At 40.8% G+C, this 19,687-nt stretch overlaps 1 protein-coding gene across 5 annotated transcripts in view; it reads left to right on the top strand.

Moving 5' to 3' along the window:
* LOC135100577 (adipokinetic hormone/corazonin-related peptide receptor variant I-like) overlaps positions 1-19,687 on the top strand; it is a 382,588-nt gene that overhangs the window by 193,778 nt on the left and 169,123 nt on the right. For all 5 annotated transcript variants that reach the window (XM_064003596.1, XM_064003594.1, XM_064003598.1 and 2 more), the window contains one exon: positions 5,056-5,983. In XM_064003596.1, the coding sequence (XP_063859666.1) occupies positions 5,486-5,983 (498 nt within the window). In that variant the 5' untranslated portion in view covers positions 5,056-5,485. The remainder of the gene's footprint in view (positions 1-5,055; positions 5,984-19,687) is intronic.

Consider the following 19,687-nt stretch of genomic DNA (forward strand, 5'->3'; position numbering starts at 1 on the left):
TTCATCCATTCCTCTTCTCATTCATTTGTCCATCTATCCCTTCCATACACATTCATCCATTCATTCCTTCACATATCTATCCACCCATCCATCTATCTTTCCCCATTCATCCATTCAGTTCATCTATCTTTCTCTCCATCCATCCACTCATCAATCTATTTATTTATCCTTATGTACGTCCATCCATTCATTCTTCAACAATTTCATTTATCAATCTATCTATTCCTCCATTCTTCCATTCATCTATCCGTTCCTCCCTCTACTCTTGCAACTCTCCCTCCCTCCATCCATCTATCTATACTTTCCTTTACAATACATCCAGAACTCCAGACACGTAACAGCAGCCGGAAAAGAAAAAAAAAAATACAGCCGCACTCCAGGCTTTACAACACAACAAAGGCTCAGAAACAGCGCCATTAGCACCGCCTGTAGCATTACAACTACCACCACCACCACCATTACCACTATAACACATCACCATCACACTAAGAGCAGAACACTCAGGAACAGAAAATATTGTGGGATAAGCGTGAAGTAGAAAAGGACACACACACACACACACACACACACACACACACACACACACACACACACACACACACACACAAGCAATTATTATTATATTATTTACATTTTTCACTCGAGTTGAAGTTAGCGATGCAGTTTGGAGGTCTCGTGGAGCGACAAGAGAGTTGTGAAGACATACAGGGCGCCAGTAAACCTCAGTCCAACGAATTAAGTTCACCAACCAGAGGCGGTCAATCATCCACCTGAGTGCCTCGTACCTTGTGACCAACTTATGTGAATTGCGGGACACTGAGGAATCTGCCAGGCGTGGTTGAGTGAGGCTGCAAGTTCCCTCACACAGTCCCACGTATGACTTGTTGGAAATGGACTTGAAAGGTCGGAATTCTCATTTTGTGGTCTGAAGTCGACGATCAGCCCTTTCACTGTTTGTCAATCTTTTTTTTTTTTTTCATAATCAACTACAAATTTAAGACTTTTTTTGTTTCTTACTTTAGCGAGCTGCTGCGCCCCTACAGACGTTGGCGATCATAGAAAGCCACACTTTTCTGTTTCTTTCTGGGCAACTTGTAGCAGATGTCCAGTCCTGCTTCCACTTCCCACTGCTCTCGCTATTCCATCCACGTACTTTTCTTTCTTTCTTTTTTTTTTTTTTTTATCAGTCTCTTACGTGCGAACTTCTGTAGCTTAAGCAAGATGAAATTAACCTTATGTTCTCTTCTTTTTTCTTGATGTCCATCTAGATAGTTCTTACCGTGGTCTCTATGTTAAAAAACGACTGCCGTAATAGTTAAAGGTTTAATGTCACAAGTCACTAGCTGGGAAAAGATAAGGGTTGTGTTCCTAAACGTTTCGGTATCTAATTTCGACTACTTTTAATCCTTTTACAGTTACGGACATTTTTGTTATCTTTCGAATTATTGTAAGATTATTTTATGGATTGACAGAAAATATGAAGAGACACAGTAGGAGGGAAGTTTTATCTTTTAATTTACAAAATCATCTAAGATTCTAATACGTACACATAGACACACACACACACACACACACACACACACACACACACACACACACACACACACACACACACACACACACACACACACACACTTGCAAGTAATTACGGGAAGAAATTGTCTATCAGTGAAAGAGTGAACAGGCTGTTGTGAGAGATGCAGCAGTTTTTGTCTGTGTTTTTTAATGATTTCATTGATAGATTAGCAAGGATTGCGTGCCATCAAAAGGAAAAAACAGTTCATAGTACCACAATTAATTATCTCAGTGAGCTTTTAAAATAATCTTGATAGAGAATAATGCGTTAAAGAATGCGAATTTGAACTGAAGCGTTGATGAAGCGGTCATTTTATTCACTCGAGCAGAAGTGAGATATTACAGTTTATAGAATCTCCTCCAACATATTTCGTGTGTTTGAATTATGCATTTTTCCCGCAGTGGAAGGAAAGTCAGTAGTGGTAAAAACAACAACACAACTTTATTTCACGTAAAATTGCACTTTCTAGACACCCACGCATGGAAGGAAGCTCACTATCAGAAGGTTTAACGACAACACAATTTCATCTCAAATAAGTTATTGCAATTTCTACCATACAGCGCATGGCAGGAAACTCAGTATTGGGAAGCCTTAAATTACACAACTTAACGTCATCTCGAGAAAATTATCGTAAGGTCTGCACGCCCACTCACGGCAGGAAACTCGCCTTCCCACGCATGGCATCATATTGAGTGACGTTGACGAAATGAATATGTTTACTGCTTTCGAAGTCTTAAAATTGCACACCCACTTGTACGACTCGATCTGAAGTAAATAAAATTGCACCTCTAAAATCCTCTCCGTGTTTGACTCATTTAGTGGACCTCAAGTGTGCATATCTATAGTAGTGATTGTAACTGTCCTTTAAAGTCGGAAGATAGACACACACATCCATTCGATCTGAAGTCAAAAACAGAACTTAAAAAAAAAAAAAAAAAAAAACAGACATTTCGGTCATGGCAAAAATGGAGATACCAGCTTAAACTTTAATGATCGGAGGCTGAGACGATGAATACTTCTGCTCTGGGTCAAACACGCAAACAAGTACACATTAAAAGGACTCCAGTATGAAAGGCAGTCCACAAGCGTATCATTCTAAGGCTTATGTTGTATTGCGTCTGAATTTTAATACCTTGGATTACTGTAGCTTTAAAATGTACACACACACACACACACACACACACACACACACACACACAACACCGGTAGACAGAGAGAGAGAGAGAGAGAGAGAGAGAGAGAGAGAGAGAGAGAGAGAGAGAGAGAGAGAGAGAGAGAGAGAGAGAGAGAGAGAGAGAGAGAGAGAGAGAGAGAGAGAGAGAGAGAGAGAGAGACTCTGTCCTCTGAATGTGCCTGTGTATATCGGAATTTATATTGGAATTTACATCACCGTGTGTTTGTCTCTGTTCGTGAAGCGACAAAACAAGACACCAGTGAAAAGAAACATGTACTCTCTCTCTCTCTCTCTCTCTCTCTCTCTCTCTCTCTCTCTCTCTCTCTCTCTCTCTCTCTCTCTCTCTCTCTCTCTCTCTCTCTCTCTCTCTCTCTCATTAGCGCCCCAGCAGAACTAATCAAAGCTGACGGAACAGGCAGGGGAGAGGAGCGGGAACAAAGTACGAGTATTCACGCTTGGTCACAGGGCCCGTCACTTAGCTGGCGGTGGCGAGGGATGGAAGGCCCATTAGACAGATTACCTGTTCCATCACGGCATAGTGCGCTGTAGTTGGTGCTCCCCTGTACTGATCTTGTGGGAGCTGCGGGACAACATGATGCTGTTGCTGGCGAGTTTATTGTAGTTTAGGTCAGCTGGAAGTTCACGGGAATAGAGACAAGGAGACAAGGAGACAGGTAAACAGACAGACAAGCAAACATACATAACGCACACACACACACACACACACACACACACACACACACACACACACACACACACACACACACACACACACACACACACACACACACACACACACACACACACACACACACACACACACACACACACACACACACACACACACACACCTTCACTCGACCTTTCACACCACACAAGAAAACAAAGCAGCATATCTAAAAAAATAGCAGCATCCATCCAGACTCGGTGCATCAAACATTCAGAGGATGCATTAGGAGAGAGTGCCCCGCTTTTCGCTATTTTGGGAAACTGCAGACGAGACTTGGCCAATTAACACTAAACAGATCCTTGAACTTAAGGCGTAGAGGGAACTATATGGGACGAAATTACCCCGTTATCCAGAGCCGCGGAGAGAGACATTTATTCCCTGCCTTGTATAGAACTGAAGGTTGAAGTTAGTGGTAAGTAGTCTCTTGAACGTAGGAGTATGATGAAGTGTATTGAACAGAGTGAATTGGTGTAGTGTTTATTGATATTTAATTACCATCTTCGTTTAAGTGGGAGTGTTGTAGTCTGACTTTTTGTTTATCTATTGTGGTTTCGTAATTGAAAACACAATGAATCTTTATTTATAAAAATCCAAGTTATTTTCCATATTTCTCTATATATTAGTTCAAAATACTGTACATAATCCTTTTCGATTCCTGCTGCTCGTTTCCAGTTCCGTTCATCTATTCATGCCTTACTGTTCCCCCTATTCCTGTTTCTCTATTCCTGATTTCTCTTCCTCTGTTCCTCTTTTGCATTCTGTTCTTGTTCCTCAGTTTCTCTCCCTCTATTTCTGGTCCTCTGTTCCAGTTCAATTTATTCATTTAATGTAGTCTTCTTCATCTTTTCCTGTATTTTTTTCTATTTTTTTTCTATTGCTTTTAATGCATTGAATTTTCTCTCTTCCTTTTCAACTATTCCTTTCCTTTTATAACTGTTTGGCTCTTCTTTTTTCAACTTTTGTTGTTCCCTTCCTGATTCACTATTCATGGTCCACTTTCTTTCTAAATAATCACTCCTTCCCTTTCTGAGTTGCGGAAAATGATGCTCTCCTTCGTTCACGCTTCGCCGAAATCTATTTTCATTTATTTTTCTTTCATGTGGTATAGCGGTGAGGTCTCTTGGTCTGACGTACTCTAATAGTCCTTATACACGCCCTCTCTCTCTCTCTCTCTCTCTCTCTCTCTCTCTCTCTCTCTCTCTCTCTCTCTCTCTCTCTCTCTCTCTCTCTCTCTCTCTCTCTCTCTCTCTCGCTTGTGCAGTACAGAAAGCAATCAGTATCTTATGCTGGCCGGCTTTTATTGACATGACTTTATCAAGGAAAGGAAGCGAGGAGCACGTGTCCTATCTCAGAGAGAGAGAGAGAGAGAGAGAGAGAGAGAGAGAGAGAGAGAGAGAGAGAGAGAGAGAGAGAGAGAGAGAGAGAGAGAGAGAGAGACCAAAACATACTCACAAACACACACAAATATCAATATCCATAATGATAATTCCGACTCTTGTTTACCTTGGTACCAATACGAAGCATCCCAGCACTGTTCTCTTGTCATCAGGTAATGTGTTCTTTCTCCTTTCACAGATAAAGCGTGAGGGCGCGAGACACCTGAGGGAAGTAGTGTTCAGGAGACGTGAAGTAAGCTCTAAGCATACACACAAGCTGGCTCAAGGATAGTGAAGTGTGAAGAAGTGAAAATGTGAGGAAACTATTACCATGAACCCAGATAACGTGCATGCAAGTCTCACAAAAGAGCCGTAGGAGATTCCGTGGTTGAGAGAGGCGTCTGTTCCTTGTGCTGTGTGTGATCACAGCTGTGTGGAGGCCTGACTGGGACACGGCATACAGTGAAGGCACGGAGATGGCTGTCACCCACCGACCTGGCGATACACTGCATCTTGCCAAGCGCTGGTGAGTCTGCCTCGACCCGCCAGACACACGCCGCGTCTGGGGCGGCGGTAACGTGGGAAGGAGGCTTTTACATTGACTGAGGAACGTCTGTTGACGCATCGCTATGAACCGTTCCGGAATTCAGTACCTGTCTGGTCAGGCCGGCGAGCAGGTGGCGTCCAAGTACCTTGTGATGGGGGAATCGTGGGCCGGCAGTGACTCCCCCGAGGACCTCCTGCTCAAGCCCAACAATGTGGAGATCGAGCCCAACCTGCCGTGGAATGTGTCCTTGGATGATGATGGCGGCGGTAGTGGGACGCAGGAGGCACCCACGTTTGCCGGGCGCCTGGACTACCTCACCCCGCGGCCCCACAATCTCACCTCGTACGACGCCGCCGCCAATGACTCCTCGTACAACGTGTACAACGATAGCAGGTCACTCCCCATTGATATGCGCTTCAACGACGGCCACATCCTGCTCATCACGTGTTACTCCTGCCTCTTCTTCATCAGCCTCATCGGCAACCTGTGCGTGCTACGAGCCATCCTTGGGAGTGGAAGAAAACATCGCAAATCGAGGGTTAATTTCATGCTGCTGCACCTCGCCATCGCTGACCTCATCGTGAGTAGAACATTTTTTTTTTTCTGTTGTTCCTTGTATCTAAATGTTTTGCAGGTTCTTTTGAGGCTCTTCGGAAAATCTTTTGGTGTTGAAGTCATTCAGTCATTCAATCATTTCGGGATCACTTCGTCCCGTGGTGGTTCGTGTTTACTTGGTGCACTCCAACACTCTTTCTCCAGCTTCAGGGAATACACTTGTGACCTGGCGCTACTTGTGACCTGGCGCTACTTGTGACGGTTAAGGAAAGCTTTCAGAGATCAAATATCTGTGTAGTGAATCGGATGTTTCAGTCTTGGTTCGGTCATTCACACACACACACACACACACACACACACACACAACTGGTGGGTGAAGGTGACTTTCTTTACATTAGTTGCACGAATCAAATCCTCAACACGTGAAAAAAAATAAAATAAAATAAAGATATTGACAGTTCATGGACAAATCTTAGTCAATCATATTCTTCAGTTGAATTCAGAGTAAGGACAACAATGGGCCGTAATATATCCGTTTACCATTGCCGTCTCCTTCGTTTTCTGTGGCTGGCGGCTGGCAGATAGTTTCAAAGGCACCTGAAGAAAGATAGTGAGAAACAGAAGTGAGGTTACGTGAGAGGAAGTACAGGTTTGTGACATCCTTACCTAATCTCTCTCTCTCTCTCTCTCTCTCTCTCTCTCTCTCTCTCTCTCTCTCTCTCTCTCTCTCTCTCTCTCTCTCTCTCTCTCTCTCTCTCTCTTATACCGATTCCAATATCTTTTTTCCTAGACCTGTGCTGCTTCTCATTACCGAGACAATACTTCCTCTCCGATACTTTGGAATGGGCAGTAATTTTTCACTCCACCGATACCGACGGTCGTAAAGTTTGAAGAAAATGTGACAGGCTGGCGTGGCCTCACCTTAGACTTGCCCTCCGTAAACTGTCACTGTCTGGAACGCAACAAGAGCACCAAATAAAAATTAATACAGAATATAAACACATGCATTACGGTGGACGGCACATCAACTTTCCGATCTTCTGTTGTGCCTCCTCTGCCTTCACTTTCTCTGGCCTCACCTTAGACTTGCCCTGCATAAACCAGAGTTGGGAAAAACCTGGGCTAAAAAAGATAAAACCCAACCCAAAGAGATTTTTTTGGTTTTATTGTTTTTTTTTAAGGGGTTATTTGTTTTTGGGATTTTATTTTTTTGTTTATTCTTTATATTTATGTATGTAAATTAGTTTAAATAAACAATTAAAAAGTAATCTGGTGAAACAAAAGGTTTGAATGTTTATTTGAAGGACAGACACTTGTTTAGGTCATGTTGATAGAGGATGATCTGGTTGGACAGAGCCTGTGATAACTTGTGCTGTGCAGGAAATAAACGGGTCAGGCTTGACTATTTTTACATTTTTCATGTATATGTACAGACGACTCCTTACTTGATGAAGCAGACTTCCTGCCCTTATTTTTAGGTAAAGCCCTCAACACAGTGAATTTTAATACGTAAATATCATAGGCCAGAAGTCGCGACGTGTCAAGTTAACCCAGAGCTCCTTTCTCAACCCCACTCCATGACCGCCTCCCCGTCCCCACTCCCTCCTTGTTTATATATATTCTCATAACTCTTCCCTATCTCCTCCATCTAAGCACCCCCCTCTCTCTCTCTCTCTCTCTCTCTCTCTCTCTCTCTCTCTCTCTCTCTCTCTCTCTCTCTCTCTCTCTCTCTCTCTCTCTCTCTCTCTCTCTCTCTCTCTCTCTCTCTCTCTCTCTCTCTCTCTCTCTCTCTGTGTGTGTGTGTGTGTGTGTGTGTGTGTGTGTGTGTGTGTGTGTGTGTGTGTGTGTGTGAAGGAGGTATGAGAAGCATGGTGGAAGGAGAGAGGGATGGGAGGGGGATTGTGGAGAGGGAGAGAAAGAAGACAGGACCAAGATTCACGTCAAAGGCAGCTCTAGCCAATGACACCTGCCATGAAAAAAGGATGACAGGTATCTCTTTTGTTAGAAATATAGGTAGGAAAGCTGCTTCATCAAGTAGGAAGCCGTCTGTACATATATATAGATCTTATTTATCAATATGATGTAAAGGAAAGTTTTTATGTGTAAAATATATAAATAAAAAAAAAAAACACTTAGGCTGGAATTTTTTGAGTTTTTTTTTTTTTTTATGCCAAGCCTTGCATAAATTGTCACTATCTGGAAAATTGCACAACTAACAGCATAAAACAATGAACACATGTTTAAGTTAAACTTACTCCTCCTGTGCTTCCTCTTCCTCCACTTTTTCTTCTCTTTACCTCCTAACTTTCAACCTTTCCTTAAAAAAAAAAAAAGAGAGAGAGAGAGAGAGAGAGAGAGAGAGAGAGAGAGAGAGAGAGAGAGAGAGAGAGAGAGAGAGAGAGAGAGAGAGAGAGAGAGAACTAAAATCAACACTATCTAGAATCTACACTGAACGCTCCTGCCACATAAAATATAAACAACAACAACAACAACAACAACCACACAGTTATTGAAAGAAAGGAAAAAAAAAGACCAACGCACCTGCCAATTGGTTATGAAGTATATGGGAAACAAAATACAAACCAACGTAATCAGTATCACCCATCACCCACCTACTCACCCACCCATACACACAACCATCACCACTTCACCTCACCTCACCTGAGTGCCAATTACGTGACGCCTGCCATCCTGGAGTGCCATTCATTCTCCTTGATGCTCCTCCTCACTAGAGCTGCCAGTCTCCTTTCTCCGTTAATGTCTTGCATACTGTCGTGTTTTTAGCCTTTACTTTTGCTATTATTCTCTTCTGCACCATGTCACAAAGCACAAGAATACCACAATACGTTATAAAAAATTAACCCTCTCAAATGCCACGCCTATTGACACGTTAAGTGCACAAAAACAGCCATTTCATAACTATTTAACATTTTCAGACAGTCTTATGTCAGTACTCGCACAAAAATAGCATAATCATCACCTCTCCGGAGTATTATTGCATTTTTGTAAACTATATTATCTTGTTCTGTAATAAATTAACAGAATTGTATAACTGTTTCACACTCATCACAGTTTTCATAGTGTTATACTCACAATCTAACATAAATAGCATTCTGAAGCATTAATGCATCTTTATAAACAGAATTACCATGTTATGAAAGGGAGAAGCGCTTAACTGCACCTCACTTATCACCTTTTTTCACGGAGTTTTATGCACGTCCTGTCCCAACAAAGTACACAATCACCACGTTTGTCGAAGTATTACCAGGTCTTTACAAACTCAATTATAGTGCCATGTTATGAAATAGACAGTCATACCGTACTTACATCATATATATATATATATCACTATTTTCACGCGGTTTTATGTCAGCATTTTATTGCAAATGACACAATCAGTATTAATTTATATTTGTAAACACGATTTCTACATTACAAAATAGACAAACACAGCCATATCGCAATTACTTTACATGTATTATTGTTTCCGTGCTGTCTTATACTCTCTTACTGTCACACAAATTGCTGCACGAAATAACTTTATGAATCGAATCCAATATGCGGTTCTTCATAAACTCATTAGTCTTAGGAAATGAAATAAAAGTAAAACCAGCTTACAGTATTGGGGTGTCTGCTATGGTCACCTGTTTTTGTAAGGTATGTGATTGTCAGATCTTCTCTTAATCTTTTTTATCAAGACTAATTAGAAGGGAATTATTGATATCCCAGTGACCAATTCCACTCTCCCCTTGTTAAGCCTTCCAGTGTGTGCGGCAAGACTGTGTGTGCTGGACTAGTGAACGGGTTAATTAATCCTGTTAATTAGCCTCCCCTCGTCTTTTCCTGTCTGTTGTTTCTGCAGGACTCATTCGGTCAGCCTCAAGGGGATGATACGGGGAAATGCTCGTAGATAAGCATGTTTTAATACAGGGACTGCCACGTGCAGGTCTGATGGCTTCATGCAGTTTCCGTTATTACCTTATTTTCTTGTGTGGATGGAATGTCTCGTCTAAGTTCGGTGGACGGGCGTCAGCCTTGTCTTTGTTCACAGGAATGCTGATATTTACAAACGAAAGATATGGTTATGTAGAGTTCATTCATTACCTGTTCATTTATTATATATATATATATATATATATATATATATATATATATATATATATATATATATATATATATATATATATATATATATATATATATATATATATATATATATATATATCTTTTTTTTTTTTATGGAAGAAACGGTCTAGCACTGAGGTGCCAGGTACTACTCCCAGTCCAAAATCCGAAATTACATTGTGAAGTGTTTTGAAGAAATACGTTGTAGTTGCTATAGGATACAAATATCCTGAATTCAAAAAGGAAAAAAAATCTAAAAGCACAAACCTTAATCTGAAGAAAGCAAAACATAATACTAAGGAGACAAATAAATAAATAAATAAATAGATAAATAAATAAATAAAAAATAAATAAATAAATAAGTCTTTAGTTTCGGATAAGAGTCTGCCTACAGCCATATATAGATAATCATAATACGTGCGTGTCTGTGTACAGTATTTATGTGTGTCTGTGTGTCTGTGTGCGTTCAGGTCGGTATAGGCATCACGTTTTCAAAGATATAATGCACCGAATTTTGCAGCAAACTATTCACGTATTTTTACAACACTGATGTGGGTAATAGAAATGATGAGCGGCGTCACTGGCTGTTGATGCTGCGCAGGAAATTGGCACACAGGACGGAAAGTGATGCAGATGCTGTTATTTCCCTGCGATTGAATAATTAGGGCGACGATGCAAGTCAGTTCATTAATCACTATCAATAAATCAGGAGAGTATGTATGAATGTATATATATATATATATTTTTTTTTTCTGTATTCTATTAATCATGCGGCGTGTTTGGTGACTCGTGATGGTGTTGGAGTGGTGTGCGTTTTTTATGAAAATTATTATATTTTGTTGTATTTATTTATTCCTGTGTTGTAGTGAGTGCGTGTGTTAATTGCTTAGTAAGTTACATACTTTCGTTGGTTGTTTTTGGTTTGTATGTCTTTCTTTAACTTTTTTCTTTGTTTTTTTTCCCTTCCTTTCCTCCTTTCCTTGTTTCTTTACTATTAATCTTTTGACCGCGCCGTATTATTGAGAGAGAGAGAGAGAGAGAGAGAGAGAGAGAGAGAGAGAGAGAGAGAGAGAGAGAGAGAGAGAGAGAGAGAGAGAGAGAGAGAGAGACATTGACAGAAAGCGAATTAAACACCTAATTAGCACGGTGCGTATTAAAATAGCACCCGTAGATGATATGAAATAATTAGGTGACTACACTACACAAAAATATAAACTTTTTGATGTTTACTCTTGATATTACATATGAGTGACCTTTTTAATCCCTATCTGCCATTATTCCACCACTATGATTGTGAAAGGTAGTGAATTTTATGTCCTGGTGCTTTAGTAACTAAGCTTAGCATGATGTACTGTACCCACCCGCACACACACACACACACACACACACACACACACACACACACACACACACACACACACACACACACACACACACACACACATCATCTTCTCAGTCTAGAAAAATAAGGGGAAATATACACAGTTCCTCGTATTTCACTAAATACTTAACTCTTACACTTGAATGCGTCATGACGGAGGGTGAGAGAGCACGGCTGGGAAAGGCAAGCAGAAGGTGGTGGGAGAGGCAGGGAGTGAGGTACAGATAGAAACAGGGAAAGAGGAGGGCAAAAAAAGCGAAAGGAGTGGAGAGAGAGAGAGAGAGAGAGAGAGAGAGAGAGAGAGAGAGAATATGGTAGGGAGAGGCAGATAGACAGAAGGTAGGATAGGATGAGAGAGGAACGTGTACGCTATTCAAACTGTTATGTGTGTGTGTGTGTGTGTGTGTGTGTGTGTGTGTCACGTCGGCTGACTCTGCAGTTGTTATTCATTTATACATTTTTTTTATTTATCTATTTATTTTCATTATATCTGTTTCTTCTGAACTTGGATTCCTTTTAGCATATTCATGTAATCATGTTACACAAGTGTTTGCATAAATACATACGATATGAAGTCACAGATGCATAATTGTATGTACGTGCTTATGTAATGTAGTATAGACACTCTTACAGTTTGCACACACACACACACACACACACACACCATCTATTCATACAGCCATACATACATAAACACGCAGATACATTGATATACACATGCATACGTACAAATACTATACCGTTAGTGACTGACTATATTGACACTCTTTAGGGAATGGCACCTTCAGTGGGCATTTTTCCAGTCTTTTTTTTAATTTCCCTAGGCCAGAGGTCCTATTACTAGCCCTTCCAATCTTGTCTGTGACCAGATACACTATCTCATATAAAGTAAGAGACATAGTAAAAACGAAGGCTCCCCTCTAACCATCCAGCTGCCACTCCCACTAACGTGCACTCATCCCTAGCACACACACACATTCACATTCACACATAAACACACAGCAGCAGCGAAAAGGCCTTTACCATGAGCGCCATTCATCTCCGTGACTCGAGGCGGGGACACTGACTGTACATTCAGCGATAAAATGCTGATGTTTCAATGCATGGTAGAGTGAAGTAATGCAAAGTGATGGTAGAGGTAGTGATGGTGGAAGCAGTGGAGGTGGTTGGTGGTAGTGGTGGTGGTGTTTAGGTCTTCCCTGAAAATCCTCTTGTCCCGTCCCACCAACCACTAGACAAAGAATACAAGTCCAATGCGAGAGACTCACTTTTACGCCAGTCTGTTTTTTCACACATGTATTGGAGGAGTATTTTGGTCTCTGTGAAAGGAGTGTATGCAATTCCCAGCATTCATCGACTCGCGGCGCGCACTGAAACACGCTGTGATTAATATTTTTTTCATTTTTTTCCCTTTTTCCCCCTTTCTCTTTGGCGAGTTTAAAACTACATGGTGAGTTTTTTTTTTTACTTTACTAACAAATCTTACAGCAGTTAAGGTCAAGGGCTTATAACAGCGACACACACACACACACACACACACACACACACACACACACACACACACACACACACACACACACACACACACACACATTATCCACAAGGTTCTTGTGACATCTTACAACCACTAACGCAGATTAGAAATACTTGAAAAACGCATTGCTCTCTTTACCCTTCGCCTGAAGCTTCGTGGAATGCGCTTAACACCATGACGGAGAAGAGGTCGAGTGGAGGATTAATGCCCCCAAATGTCACTATCCATCTCTCAGTGAAAATTCTGCTGTGATGTTGCCCGTGGCGCCTCTACTGACAGCGAACGAATGGTAGGCGGCGCTTCAAGGCGGTGGAATGTGTGCAGTGCTAAGGCTATCATAACACGTGCAGCCAGTGTACAGTGGGATTGGTGGAAGACTAATTTATTTTTTGCTCCTGAATGTCTTGTAGCGTCATTTAGTCGTCTGCATTATTGCTTTTGGAAAATAATGTATTTATTTTTTTGTTTGTTTGTTGATACTATATTTAGGTATTGCGCTAGATATGGAAATTAATGTAGTTTCGCAGGTGTATGATAGTGTTTTGTTGTTGTTTTTCTAATATATTTTTTCTTTCTTTGTCTATTTGTCTTTGTGTTTTTTTTTATTTGTTAATCTACTAATTTATCTGCCTACTTACCTGCCAGTTCAACAGCCAATGAACCAGTTAATGAGTCACACATTCATTCATTCATTCATTCATTTATTCATTCAATCAATCAATCGATCAGTCTACCTATCTATCTATCTACCTATCTATCTATTTATCTATCTGTCTGTATCTATTTATCTATCTATCTATATCTATCTATCTACCTACCTATCTACTTGTCTATCAACCACCTGCACGATCTTCCACCTTCTCAAAATCCAGGCGCGATGCCCCCCCCCGTGAAGGTGCAGGTGTTTTACCCCGTGGTGTAATTGTTTTATGGCGAACTTCTCCAAAATATTATCTCATTGCTCTCCTTCTCCCGTATTCGGGGCACCTCTGATATTACGCCAATATCTGAGCGAGGAACACACTAACCTTTGCTCGACGATATTGTAGTACCTACCTTTGCGTCTGTCTATATAAGAAAGGTCATAAAGGTTCCGTCAGTCTGGCAGGAAAGGGTTTCTTCTTGTCTTATTTCCGCCTCACCAAACACTGGCTGTGGTTCATTGTCTGGGGAAGTGTTTCGTATTTTTCTTTACCTCCGTCTGTCTGGCTTCTTTCATGTCTAGCTTGTTAGCTGGCTGGCTAGCGGACTGGATATTTCTGTCTCTCGGTCATGGTAACCTGACATATCATCTCTACGGGTTCTGAGAAGGTGCCGATGAGAGAATACAGGAATAGAAAGGTAGGTGTATCGCTGTGAAAAGCCTCCAGGATGGCCCAGCACCACCCAGCCTCCACCTTTACCCGCCCTTCTGAGAGCACACTGACAGTCGCGTCGCCTCAACTTTGCGTGTCGTAACTTTGAATCGGTTATTGAATTTTGTCGCGGTGTGCTGCTGAACCGTTCGCATGCAAATTTCACGGTGTAGTTGATATTAAAAGGAGAGAGAGAGAGAGAGAGAGAGAGAGAGAGAGAGAGAGAGAGAGAGAGAGACGCAACTAGGCGGCCAGACAGTCAAACAGATAAAGACAAACATATATAAATACATACTCGTAGACATATACATAAACAGAAAAAAAATCATAGAATAGAGACAGAGAAGAGGCAAACAGAGACAGGCAGATAGAAGGAGGGTGAGAGACGTAACGAGAATATTCACAGACGGTTGACGCAGATAGGGAATAAATCGTGTCTTTTCTTTTTTTATGCCGGTACTCCATTAACTTAGTACCTCTTCATCTATTAGGATTCCGTTAAGATTTATTTTGGGTATCAATGAAGGATCTACTGAAGCTTACAATGCTATTTTTCTTCCTATAATGAATGGCTGAAAAAATCTTCTCTTTTCTATACATTCATTATTTTTATTTCTTTTAGTTACTTTATCAGTTAAGATTTATTGTGGGTTTCGACAGAGGATTTTTAATGAAGCTTACAATGACAGTTTTTGTAACGAATAAGTTGAAAAATCATACCTTTGTTACTAATCAATTATTATGGTTTATTTGCTCAATATGATCGACTGTAAAAAAAAAAAAAAAACTATCGAATTGTTGATAAAAGAAAAAAAAAAGAAAAAGAAAGAAAAGAAAGAAAAAGCAAGAATCAGAACACGCTTACTTTACATGTTGAGAAAAATGTAAATCTTCAAAAGGCATTTTTTTTTCTTTTCCCTTTTTCCCAATATGTGAATTAGCTTTTTTCAGTACGGGATGGGAAAAAAAATATGGTAGTTATGGAATTTTAAGAATTTGCGTTCGTGGAAATGTTTTTTAAACACTATTTTTCACGGAGTTCTCTTCGTACTTTTTTTTTTTCGTATCGTTTCCCTCCTTTTCTTTTAGCTCCCTCCCTTCCTCTCTCCCTCCCTCTTGTTCTTCTCTCCTCATATTTCCCTCCGTCTCTGCTTCAAATTTCCTTATCGTCCTCCATCCTTTTCTCCAAATTTCTCACACATTTTTGCTTCTTCCTCTCGTCTCCCTCCCTTTCTTCACCCTCCCGATCCCCGACCTGGCAACAGACTCAGAATTAGATCGAAATAAAAGGCTTACATTACAGCGTTGCTAAACAATTTACGTAACATTCTAAGGTGTTTTCAAAGAGCCTCAATGTGTGTGTGTTTGAAAGGCGATTACAATGAAAGGAATTGTGAATATCAGAGTGGGGACGCTATTCTATGTGGTATCTCGTAAACGTCTTTATAAGAGAAAGGAGACTTGCTTAGGGGCAGATGCAGGATATCTGAAAGAGAGGAAGGGTCGACTCATGTAGTGATATAACGTGGTGTGTTTCTTTGATAATCAGTCCCAGTGCAGCTTTTCTTGGTTTTGTTAAGAGTACAGATTCTGATGAAAAGTGTCAGAATGTAAAGAATACTGGTTAACGATGGAACTTGATATGCTTGACGTGACAATGATGTGTAAAAGGAGTCAAAGTAGTGATAGAATGTAAGACACGAATTAGCAATATATCTAACATAGTAATTCCGTGTTTATGAGTTGTAAAGCCTTATTGCTAAACGACCTATTCTCTCATAAGGACCATTTTCAAAAGCTACAGAGATTATTAGTCAGTTTCTCATGGATATTTTTGCCATTGATAACGTGATCCTCGTTAAACTGCTACTAGCATCATAAAAACGCCATTAAAAGAAAACCACAGTAAAATTTACGACAGCCTGTTGAACGATTTACAGTGCCGACACAGTTTGAAATATGGACATAAGAGTTATCTGCTGGTATCATCATTTTAGTTAATGTATAAAAGCTGGTGTAGGTAGCGACACAGCGTAGAGAATGTGAATTAACGAGAACCGTTACATAAAACGAACAAGGCTGTAGATAAACGAAAGATTAACCTTTTGACAACAAATGGCAATATGACACTTATTTGAATAGCCTTACATTGCTTTACTGAACAGGTAATAAAACACGAGGGATTAGAATGTTGGTCTGCGCTGTCTGTCTATATGTTCTTGGTAGTACCTTTCAAAATTTTACCACAGACTTACACAAAACAACAGGCTTTGGAGTTTACCCGATCACTCTATGTTGTCAGTCGAGCAGAAGCCACAACCATCTGAGGGTTAATTAAGTAAAGTGTATGGGGTGTTGTGGTCATACCTGCTTCACTGATTGAAGGTAGCTGTGTCATATCCTGTCACATCTTAGGAGGAAAAAGAGGCAGAGATTTTTACCTTTATTTATCGATTATCCATTTTTTTTTTTTGCTAAGGTCTTAATATTTGTGTAAAACCATTCCTACATCTCTATTCCTCTTTGCAGCATTGTTAGATAAAAAAAAAGTTGAAGTGGTAATAGTGAGGCAATGTAGAGAGAGAAGGCGCAGGAAGATTAACATGCGTGGAAGATTTGCCAAGTCCTTTCTGGTTGTTGCTACTTCAGTTTAATTTTTCAGGACTGTCCAAAAAAGTTCAGACGGTAATAGTGATACAGTATCAAGAATACAAGCTAACTAGGTGTAGGAAGATTTGCCAAGTCCTGTGTGGTCATTCCTATTTCAGTTTTCTTTTTTTTTTTTTTTCTTGTTGCATTGTCAAGGAAGTTCAAGTGGTAATAGCTATGCAATGTAAAGAATACAAATGGTCATTCCTACACGTGTTTTTTTTTTTTTCCTTGCAGCATTGACAAAGTTCAATAATGATGCAGGAGAAGGTGCAGGGGAATAAACGTTAGCGTAAGATATATCAGTCTCTGTGGCCATTTCTACTTGGCTTCTTCTTTTCAACAGTATGACGTGAATAAAAATAAAACATTAACAATGATAGAAAGCAACACACTATAGAGAATACGAGCTAACGAGAATAGACTCGAATGAACACGAACGTACGCAGAACGATGGACGAAGAAGTCGAAGATTAGCTGTTATTTTCACGTTTCAATATCAAAGGCGAGGATGACGTGTGGCGTTTTGTATCCAGGAAAAGGGAAGAAAGAATGGAGGCGCAGCGTCATTTAGCCTACCGTGTCGAAGCAAATTTTTCTCCAGCTTGTGACGTCATGAGGGAGGCAGCACGTGAAGGGACGGACACAGCGGTGCTTAGCGGAGGCTCGAAGGCTTAGGTCGTGGCTTAGTCTAACACTTGTCGAGGGACATTAGTGGAGGCGTGATGGCAGGGCTCGACTCGGGTATGAGGGAGGTGATGGATGGCGATTACTTAATAGATGCAGGGCAGAGAATCCAGTGTGGCCAAGACGCTCAGCCTTAAACTGTGCACTCCGCAAATACCTGAATGCATAATTGTGGCCTCCAGTGAATGACGCCATGATGGGACGAGCGAGTTAAAGATTTATTACTGAGATTTGAAAATTTTGAAGTGTTTTAAGATTTATTTTGACTGTAAATTATTTCATGGCTTTCAGAAGAGGAGAGGGAGAGGGAACACACACACACACACACACACACACACACACACACACACACACACACATACAGTTTATGAGTAGTCTGCATAAATAGATGTCTTGCTCATCATACATCGCCCCCCCTTCCCCCGTCTCACTCTCTCTCTCTCTCTCTCTCTCTCTCTCTCTCTCTCTCTCTCTCTCTCTCTCTCTCTCTCTCTCTCTCTCTCTCTCTCTCTCTCTCTCTCTCTCTCTCTCTCTCTCGATGTTTATTCACTCATTCATGCATCATCCATTGCTGTGAATTGCAACATATCCGGACACTCACCTAAACCGCTTCACTTCTTTTCCATCAGTCACTCATTCCTTTTCATTCCCACCCATTCATCCTCTCCCAGACATGCCGCTTTATATCATTTCATTGTGTCCTTACCATTCTTTCTTTGGTACTCATTCCCATTCATTCATCCCTTCTGTTACATTCTTTTTCATTGATTTTTTTATTGTATCCCTTTTCAATCATTCATTCCTCTCTGATTCGTACGGTCATTTCTTCCCTTCCTACCTTCACTGCCTCCCTATCGTTCATTCCTCCTCATTCGCTTCTTTTCCCTCTCCCCACCTTGTCTCTTTACCTTTATTGCTTCCTTATTCATCATTCGCTTCCCCCTCATATCCATACACGCCTCACATGACCTTCATTGTGTCTCCATGATCTATTCATTCCCTTTCATTCCTATTCGTTCTCTCTTCACTAAGTTTCGTGTATGTGGAGAGAAAGAGAAGAAAGATAATGAAAGAAAAGTTGAAGAAAAGAAAGTAGGCAACCGGAGAGAAGAAGAACAGGAGATAAATCATTGGCAAGAGGAGGGTTGAAGATAGAATGAGAGGAGGAAGAGTATGAGGATGGGAGTGAAGGAAGCATAAGGAAAAGAAGGAAGATGATAGAAGGGTGGTTGTAGATCAGGAAGTGGAGGATGTAAGGAGAAAAGAACAGGAGAAATCATAGAGAAAAAGAGAAATGAAGAAGACGGAATGAAAAAGATGAGACGGTTGCAAGTATAGGGAACAGAAGAGGAGGAGGAGGAATACAAAGGAATACAAAGGAAAGCTAAACAGCAACAGTGGAAGAGGAAGAGGAAGAGGAAGAGGAAAAAGGAGGAGGAGGAGGAGAAGGAGCAAATTGCTTACTTGACCTCCTCACCAATTTCCTGATCGTGTCTTGCTACAATCTGAGGAGAATAGAGCGTCAGGGGAACCGTTTACTCCAAATTAATTTCTCTCTCGCTCTCTCTCTCTCTCTCTCTCTCTCTCTCTCTCTCTCTCTCTCTCTCTCTCTCTCTCTCTCTCTCTCTCTCTCTCTCTCTCTGGTGTGTTGAGCAAACGTAACAAAATTAGCTTGAAAAGAAACGATTTCTTGATAGCAAGTGCCGATTTTGACTGAAAAAAAAAGGTGATAATATTTTGGGGTTTATGTAGGCTAAACTTTCCCACTGTTAATGTCTTTGGAGGTCCCTGTTGATATATTTGTGTTCAGTGGTCGACTCACTTCTATTGTACATAACGTTCTCTCTTGGTGTGAAGTTCCGTCATCTACAGAAAATATATAAGTTTTGAGGCTTTTTGCGGATACTGTCAACAGATCAGAGGAGTTAGACTGATGGAAAACACTAAACACAAGAAGAATCGTGACCGCGACTGCGACACGTGCACGAAATGTTGCTG

Source organism: Scylla paramamosain, chromosome 5 (assembly GCF_035594125.1).
Source record: "Scylla paramamosain isolate STU-SP2022 chromosome 5, ASM3559412v1, whole genome shotgun sequence".
Taxonomy (NCBI): domain Eukaryota; kingdom Metazoa; phylum Arthropoda; class Malacostraca; order Decapoda; family Portunidae; genus Scylla; species Scylla paramamosain.